General features: G+C 46.1%; 1 protein-coding gene and 1 pseudogene across 1 annotated transcript; one reads left to right on the top strand and one right to left on the bottom strand.

Moving 5' to 3' along the window:
* Positions 1-4,357: 4,357 nt before the first annotated feature.
* LOC117621039 lies at positions 4,358-5,402 on the top strand (annotated as a pseudogene).
* Positions 5,403-7,610: 2,208 nt separating this feature from the next.
* On the bottom strand, positions 7,611-9,182 carry LOC117621034. The gene has a single exon (XM_034351295.1). The coding sequence runs from the start codon at positions 9,180-9,182 to the stop codon at positions 7,611-7,613; it is 1,572 nt and encodes a 523-aa protein (XP_034207186.1).
* Positions 9,183-9,347: the final 165 nt, after the last annotated feature.

Raw genomic sequence — 9,347 nt, 5'->3', positions numbered from 1 at the left:
TGTCCATCAGACGTGATATAAGAAGGAATAACGGCAGGAAGGTTGAAACTGGCAGAAAAGCCTCCATCGGTCATAACAGATCCTTTCCCTCAACCACAAGTTAATATGGTCAACCTGAATTGGCCAGAACAGAGGGAAACTCGGCCAATGGCAGATATTGCTTGCAGCAGAAGCAGAAAAGTCATAAGAGAAACCAGTCAAAGACCAAGCACCACCATCTCGGCAGGGTTAGTACTTTGTAGCAGGTGCAAGTGTGAAACAGAGCTAGAAGTGGTTCTAGACAAGCAGAATCGACCCACACCTAGTGTCTTTGATAGGATTGGAACCTCACCCCGGGGCAAAACAAGACAGAAGAACCATTTCAGGCCTGCACAATGCAGCGAAATGAGGGTAGAACAGCCCAGGAAGGAGATATCAATCAAGGCACCCAGGAATGAAAAGCCCTTGGCAACAATCATAGAGGGCAGGTGGTACTCCGTAGGAAAAAGCGGCAGACCAACCATGGAGTTAACCAGAACTCAGAGAAGGAGAATCCAGAGGCAATACTGCACATATCTCAAGAGCCAGAATAAAACGCAGATACATACAGAGACCAATTCTGCCAGGAAAGGAAAGAATCCTAAAGCACTTCCCCACACAGAACAGGAAGCTTGTCGCTCAAGAAAGCTACCGGAAACAGAACTTTCGGCCAGATCTCCTGTCCATCCAGCTTCGTCGTCTGGCAGTCAACCCAACATCTTGCAGGCACAAGGGGAATCCGAGCCTACCCCGCAGCAAGGGAAAGACGACCCCACGGAGGAATATGAAGAGGAACAATTGGACTATGGAACATTTGCAGAAGGACAGAATGAACCCCTCGAAACTGAAGAGCAAGATGATTGGACCAAAGAATACGGGGAAGAACTGATGGAATTTGAGGAAGAATTGGATGCTGAAACAGAGGCTTTTGGCGCAGAGTTAGAAGACTTACTACAGAGTGACTTGGGAGTTAACATGGTGTTCATCCTACCAGAGAAATTCAGGGCCGCCGAGGGACAAGAAAGCACCTTGGAAGGAGATGTTTTCTCTCAGGAAAGCTTTGAGTGCAGACTGGCGGAAACAAAGGAGATGCCAGAGCAACAGGCAGACAACGCCAGAACAGGCGGAACTGCCAAAAATCCAGCTGCGGAGCAGTTTTGTTTCCCCAAACCAACCAGAGAAATGGCAAACCACCTCAGGCCTTTGTTTATAACAGCTAACCTCGGAGGCATCCCTATTTCCAAAATCATGATAGATGGAGGTGCAGCCATTAATCTATTACCCCACAGAATGCTGAGCAAGATGGGCAGAACAGAGAAGGATTTGATTCCAACACGTTTGACCGTCACCAACTTCGCTGGGGGCATTACAAAAATCCATGGCATCTTAGACGTGGATGTCATAGTTGGAAGCAAAGAATTGAAAATAGCATTCTTTGTGATAGATACCACTTCCACCACTTACAATGCACTACTTGGCAGGGATTGGATTCACCAGAGCCTTTGTGTCCCTTCCACTCTCCACCAGCAGCTAGCACTATGGAATGATGAAGGCCAAATGGAGATTGTAGAGGCCGATCCACGGCCATTCCTACCCTCTGCCATGTGTCTTGAAGCAAGGTATTATCATGACGACCTCGGTCCTTTTACTTTCTTTGGAGCCAACCAGAACGGCCGCCCCCATGGTGTCACGGCCCAAAGGCTCATTGAAGAAGGTCTAGCCAATTCTCTAGAGGACTGGAATAGACCTTTCTACGCTAAAAACTCTGATGATTAGTCCCAATCAACTGGACAAGGATCGAGCTGCAACAATCCGATCCATCACAAAAAGATTGTTGATATACTGGGAAGAAAGGAAGTTTTTTATGCAGAATCCAGCCACCAATATGGCAGAATTCACGCACGAAAGTACGAAGGAACAAGAAGAGGAAGTTTTACAGGAGGAAGTATTAGATTTTGCACCTGCAGCGTTAGATGACTCCCTGCCAGAAGTGGAGGATCCTCTACAAGAAATAAACTTAGGGACAGAAGAAGATCCAAGGCCTACTTTCATCAGCACACTTCTAAAAGAACCACTCAAGTCTGAACTCATGGCACTTTTGCAGGAGTTCAGAGATTGTTTTGCCTGGCACTATCACGAGATGCCAGGACTGGACAGACAGCTAGTAGAACACAAACTGCCAATCAAAGATGGCTACCTTCCAGTTAAACAGGCTAGGAGAAGAATGTCCATGGACACAGAACTGAAGGTCAAGGAAGAGATAGAAAGGCTGCTCAAGGCAGGATTCATCAGACCAGCCATCTATGCCGATTGGCTAGCAAATATTGTACCTGTCCTCAAAAGAAAAACAGGGGTAGTTAGAATATGTGTGGATTACAGGAATCTGAATGAAGCATCTCCCAAAGACGAATATCCTATGCCAATGGCAGACATGCTAATAGACGGAGCTGCTCATAACCAGATGCTATCTTTCATGGATGGCAACGCAGGTTATAACCAGATCATGATGGCAGAACAAGACATCCACAAGACAGCCTTCATGTGTCCAGGGCATATAGGTGCTTTTGAATATACTATAATGCCTTTCGGTTTAAGGAACGCAGGTGCTACCTATCAAAGGGCAATGAATTCCATCTTTCATGATATGATAGGACATTCTTTGGAAGTATACATAGATGATGTAGTGATTAAGTCCCCCGAGGAAGGAAACCACATATCAAGTCTAAGGAAGGCATTTCTAAGAATGAGGCAGCACAAGCTAAAAATGAACCCCAAAAAATGTGTTTTTGGAGTTCAGGCAGGAAATTTCTTAGGATTCTTGGTTCACCAGAGAGGCATAGAGATTGACAAGAATAAAGCAAAGTCCATCATGGAAGCCCTACCACCTCGGAACAAAAAGGAACTTCAGAGTCTCCTAGGGAAAATCAATTTTCTAAGGAGATTCATATCCAATTCTGCAGGAAAGATTCAGCCTTTTTCTTCCTTGTTAAAACTAAAGCAGGAACAAACATTCAAGTGGGAAGAACAGCACCAGCAGGCTTTCCAGGAAATAAAAGACTACCTCTCAAATCCACCAGTTCTGTCCCGAAAAAAGAGAGGCAGACCACTCAAGCTCTATATATCTGCATCAGAAGTGTCCATTGGAAGTCTGCTAGTCCAAGATAACAAGGAAGGAAAGGAGCAGACAGTTTACTACCTAAGCAGAACACTAACAGAAGTGGAAAGGAGGTACTCCGCAATAGAAAGGCTTTGTCTGGCCTTGTCTTTTACTGCTGTAAAGCTCAGACATTATATGCTGCCACACACTATCTATATCATCGCCAAGACAGACTTGATCAAATATATGTTGACAAGACCAATGCTGAGAGGCAGAATTGGGAAATGGACTTTGGCTTTAACAGAATTCACCCTCAGGGATGTCCCCCAGAAAGCTGTCAAGGGGCAAGCTGTGGCAGACTTCCTAGCAGATCACCCAGGAGAGGAAATTGAAAACATGGACTCTTTGGACATAGCAAATGCAAATCTACTAACTAGGGCTCATGTTTGCCTTAACAATCCAATCTATTCGATTCATCTTACACCTTGGAAACTATATTTTGATGGATCAAAGACAGATAAGGCTTCAGGAGCCGGGGGTGTTCTGGAAGAACCATTGGGGATCAGACATTGCTATTCCTTCCAGTTAGATTTCCAATGCACCAACAACAGGGCTGAGTACGAAGCTTTGATTATAGGGCTTGAGATGTTGGTAGAATTAGGAATCCAGTCCGTGGAGATCTTGGGAGATTCAATGCTTGTCTTAAAACAAATTGCTGGAGAATACAAGTGTCTAAATCCTTCCTTGGCTGTATATCTAGTAGCAGCTAGAAATCTGTTGACAGAATTCAGAGAAGCTACTTGGGAACACATCCCAAGGGAAGAGAACTTTGCAGCCAATGAACTGGCTCAGGTGGCATCAGGCATACAAATGCCCGAAGACTGCGTCCAGAGGATCATCAAGATAGGAAGAAAAAGTCTACCGTCAGTTCTGACTAGAGGAATGGAGATAGAAGTCAATTCTGCCTTAATCACTAAAGACGATTGGAGGGAGCCTATCATGACTTACTTGCAATATCCCACTCTGCCCTCTGAGAAAAGAGTCAGAATCATGGCTACAAACTACCTCATGTGGAATGAAGATTTGGTCCGAAAAAGTAAGGATGAGGTGCTATTAAGGTGCCTCGGAAAGACAGAATATATGAAAGTCATGGGAGAAACCCATGAGGGGATCTGTGGAGCTCACCAAGGAGGAAGAAAGATGTGCTGGTTAATTAGAAGGTATGGCTACTTCTGGCCAACCATGTTGAAGGATTGCATCAATTATTCTAAGGGATGTGAAGCTTGTCAAAGGCACGGCCCAATCCAGCAGGCTCCTTCTGTTCCCATGAATCCAGTGGTAAAACCATGGCCTTTTAGGGGATGGGCAATGGATCTCATTGGCAAAATCTATCCAGCCAGCAGCCAGCAGCCAGCAGCATTGTTTTATCATTGTTGCTACAGACTATTTCACCAAATGGGTAGAGGCCAAGCCAATCAAAACCACAACTTCTCAAGAGATCATCACCTTTATAGAAGAACAGATCATACAAAGATTCGGCATTCCAGAATCAATCACAACTGATAGGGGTTCTTCTTTCATATCTAGGGATATGCTAGATATGGCAGAAGCATTCAAATTCAAACTACTTCAGTCCCCCCCCTATTATGCTCAAGCTAATGGACAGGCAGAATCAAGTAACAAGGTGATTATCAATATCATCAGGAAAATGTTGGAGAAGAATCCAAAACAGTGGCATGAAAAGTTATCAGAGACTTTGTGGGCATACAGAACTTCAAAAAGAGAAGCAACTGGCATGACCCCCTATGCTCTAACCTACGGCCATGATGCAATTCTGCCTATGGAGATAGCAGTCCAATCTCTTAGAATTGCTCACCAGCACCATCTCACAGGAGAAGACTACTCTCAAGCCATGTTACTTGAATTAGAAGAATTGGATGCAAGTAGGATTGACACCCTCAACAAACTCTTGGCAGGAAAACAGGCTGTATCAAGAGCATACAATAAAAGAGTTAAAGACAAAAGTTTTGAAGAAGGAGAGATAGTCTGGAAGGCAATTCTGCCCCTTGGAGCACACATAGCTGGCTATGGAAAATGGTCACCTACATGGGAAGGTCCTTTTGTGATTAACCAGATCCTCGGAATGGGGGCATATAGGTTGCAGGACAGAGATGGAGTTATTCACAATGCCCCAATCAATGGCAAATGGTTAAAGAAATTCCACCCAACCATGTGGGATTCACAAGCTGTGCAGACAGACCCCGGGATAGAGAAAGAGCAAGGCTAAACTTTGTCTATTTTATGAATCCATTTTTGCTTTAAAAGTAGTTTCGTTTTTACTTCCAAAAGTTATGTTTTGTTTACTACATCAAGGGTAAAATAAAAATAGTAAAATGCTGTTTAAAGGAAAAGCAGAGCAAACTTTATTTAAATAGCCACCATAGCGGCAAATTTGTCCAGATAAATAAAGAAACAGAAATTAAAAAAAAAAAGAGAACTAAAATCCTAATTTTTTAAGGGTTTCCTGCAGATTCGCCTTCTTGACGGAGAGTTCCTTCTGGAGCAGCACCCCTTGATGGATCGAAGCTTCTGCAATGTCTAAAGCTGGCCTAGAGGCTGCAACCATGCTCTGCACAAGGAAGGTGGCCTTGGTCTTTGAGCTCAGTCCAGTCCCGAGTCGGTTCTGCACCTCCCTGCACTCTGCCAGTTGTTTTTGAAGCTCTTCAATCTGCTTCTCCAACTTATCCGCAGTAGCCTTGGCCTCCTTATATCCAGCCACCATCTGGTCCAGTTCTGCCTTCTGCCTAGCAAAATCAGCCAGATTGGCTTCATGTGTAGCTTTGCAGAACTCAGAGGTCTTGAAGGTAGGCTTGAGATCCTCATAGCGATCGTGCAGATTAAGCACATCTCTGGCCAAGCTTAGGCCCATCTCAAGAATGGGCTTTGGAGCCATGTTCTGTCTATGCAGCAGGTCCAGATCTTTCATCAGCTGATCTAGGGCCCCTTTATCCTCATCAAACTCCAGCTCAGTGAACTGCCAGATTTTTAACCTCTCCATGGCCTCCTGCACTGCCCTAGGCTTTGCCTTGCTCGGAGGAGAGCTGAGTTTTTCCAGCTTGTCCAGTTGATCATCCAGGTCCATCGCTTCAAACTCTTCCAGTTCTGGGTCAGCGAAAGAAGCCGTAGCAGATGATCCTGGAAAGGAGTGGATTGGCATCTGCAGAAGAGAGCATAAGTTAGGACCAGGCAGAAAGTAAAAAAATATATATATATTTGGAGGCTCAAAGGTTATGAAAACTTACAGCGACAATAGGAGGCTTCAGGGGGCTGGATACAGCGGCCAGAACACCAGTGGCCTTAGGCACCTAAGTGGGGACTGCAACTGTTAGAAACAGGCAGAACAGACAGAACACACGAAAACATGAACAAGTTGAGAAGGAAATTACCACAACCACAGGAGCAGCTGCAGTTGTTCCCACTTCAGCCTCTGGAACCACGACGGTTAGTTCTGCCTGATCCACAGGGTCTGATATAGATGGCTCCACTCGATCCTCGGCCTCTGGAACAGCAGTGGAGTGTTCTGCCTCAGCATCCTCAAAAAGAGCCAGTTCTGAACTGGTCAGCTCAGCACCTCGGACCCTTTTGTTGCTTCTGCGCCAAGGCAATGCTCTCTGCAATCACCTCAGCAGGAATTTCCTCCTGCAGGAACGGGGTTCAGAACAGAAGGAATGGAAAAGAGAAACTGATGCAAATCTCAGACCAAAACTCACCTCGTCTTCCAGCCCTGCCACTTTCTTTTGGGGCACCTCCTCTAGCTCTTGCAGCTCTTTTTCCTGCTCCACCTCCTCAAAAGCTTCTCGCAGTTCGTCATCCGTCCCAGAAGGGCTGACCTGGATTGCTGCGGCTTCTTCTGCGGCAAAGTACTCCACTTCACCTTTCTTCTTAAGCTTTTTCAACTTGGTGGGAGGAGGAGAAGGACTCCCAGCTGGACAGAACAAAAGCAAAAGTTTAGAAAAAGAAAGCAGACTAGATCCAGACAGAACAGTTAGAATGTTCCAAACTCACCAGGAATACCAGCCCCTTTTCTTTTTCTTCTACCAGAAGGAACAGCCTCGGCAGGGGTCTGTTCTGCCTCAATATCATCCTCCTCATCAGCGGAAGGGAGCTCCAAATCCCCGGCGGCAATGACAGAAGAGACTGCACCAAACAGGTAGAGATTAGAGGCCAATCCAACAGGAAGAGACAAAAGAAAACTAAAAGGAAAGACTTACCTATCACTTCTCCAGCCTGGACAGACTGTCCACCAACGTTCTTTGTCAAGGAAGGATCTAATAACAGACAGAATATATGTCAAAAGCAGATTATCAAGACAGAATAAACAACAGACAGAATCAGATGTCTACCTTCTATAATCTGCGCATTAATGTCCTTGATGGTCTGGATCATGTGCGCCTTAGCCTCCCCCTCCGCAAAAAGATGCCAGTTCTCCCAGCCGTCAAAAAGCGTCTTCAGGGCAGTAACGGAAGCTAGGTAGATTTTGGAATCTGGCTTGCCACCAGGCGTCAAAATCAGCAGAACTGCAGGAATTTGGCTCCCACGAGGGATAGAGGGCATCCGTGCTATTATTTATCTTGTTCACTGCACACCGGGCATCCTTGTGCACCTCCAGATCATCTGCATCCCTCCAAGAAGAGGCCCGGTTGCAGCTCCGATATGATTTCAACGGTATAAGCTGAGGGCAGCCAAGCTGCCTTGCACAGAAGTTGGGATGATAGACTTCTGCCCCCAGATGATAATTTGGAGGTTTGCCCCCACCATGGGGCAGATCTCTGGGCAGAGTGATGCTCAGAAATTTCTTCCTGAAGTCTGTTCTGGCAGCCTCGTCTTCTGGCTCCTTCTCGAAAAGCCGAAATCCAGCCTGGAACCAAGGATAGGTCCTTCTGATCACCACTTGCCACTGAGCAGCTGACCTCTTGGTGCAATGCCTGAAGAGCATCAAATACTCCTCAAGAGAGCGCTTGGGCACTTCTGCCGATATCAGAGGAAGGGCCAGAACTTGATTTTCAGGCAGAACTATGTTTGGGAACCTCAACTCTGGAAAGTAGACCTGCAGCCAGATCTGAATCATCCAGAATGCACCAGGAGCAGACAAGTTCAGTGGATTCTCCAGGGTGGCAGTATGCAGATTCTTGAAAAGATGAGCCAGAACTGTTGGCCCAAGCCCCACATCAGTGTGATTGTGAAGCGCTTCTGCCAGATGCCTATATTCAAGCAGAACTGCCGAAGAGCGATTGGGGAAGACAAATCGGTTCAGCCAATACAGAAGGAACAACATATGCTGCTGATCCTTGTCCTTCTCAGCACTGAATTTCTTCAGATAATTAGAGAAAGAGCAGTTCTGGTTGATCGTGGCTGGAGAGATAGTGAAGGGGGTAGCCACTTTCTCCTGGTTCTTTCGCCTGTGATAATCTCCACCAGCATCAACAGGCCTGCCATGGGGCCTAAACCCAAAAATCTGAGCCATATCCAGCAAAGTAGGAGCCATGGGACCCACACGGAAATCAAATGTGTTACTGGCAGAATTCCAGAAGCACAAGGCAGCAGCAAGCAGGTTCTCATCTCTGTTGATCGATTGCTTGGACAGAAGAATGGCGTCATAGATCCCAGCTCTCCTCCAGTGACCCCCATATCTCGGGAGAAGTCTGTCAATCCAGTCTGCCCATTTGACTGGACTGTTCCTCACCTCGCTGGATGGGAAGGATCGGCTCAAATGCTTGCTAACCCAAGAATGAGAAGCTAGGGCAGAAGTGCTCTCAAAACACAAAGGAGCCTCAGCGTCTTTTCTTAGCAGTTCTGCCACCTCAGCAGGAACAGGACCAAACCAGTGAGGCCCAAGCACCAGGGTGTTCTCGAACAGGTGAAGAACATTCTCATCCAGATTCTTTTGAGCAAAAGGATGGAGTTTGCTCCTAACCTCTATTGCGTGGGCATCAATCCCGCTCCCAGTGATGTAATCAGGGGGGATTGAAGCCGAAGAAGACTGGGCACGGGACCTTGGGGAAGACATTTCAATTTCAAAAGAAAGGGAGCAAAGAGAAGAAAAATGGAGGAAGTTCGAAGGAGACGATGGGAAATCTCGAAAGAAAGGCTCAGGGAAAGACGAAGTCGAAAGAGGCAGGTTTTCCAGAAGTGGCGAAAGCTAAGCTTTGTTTTAAAAGGAAAATTTGAAAAA

The sequence above is a fragment of the Prunus dulcis genome, chromosome 3, assembly GCF_902201215.1.
Source record: "Prunus dulcis chromosome 3, ALMONDv2, whole genome shotgun sequence".
Classification (NCBI taxonomy): domain Eukaryota; kingdom Viridiplantae; phylum Streptophyta; class Magnoliopsida; order Rosales; family Rosaceae; genus Prunus; species Prunus dulcis.
The sequence above is the reverse complement of the archived record's forward strand: the minus strand, read 5'-3'. Positions and strand labels throughout refer to the sequence as shown.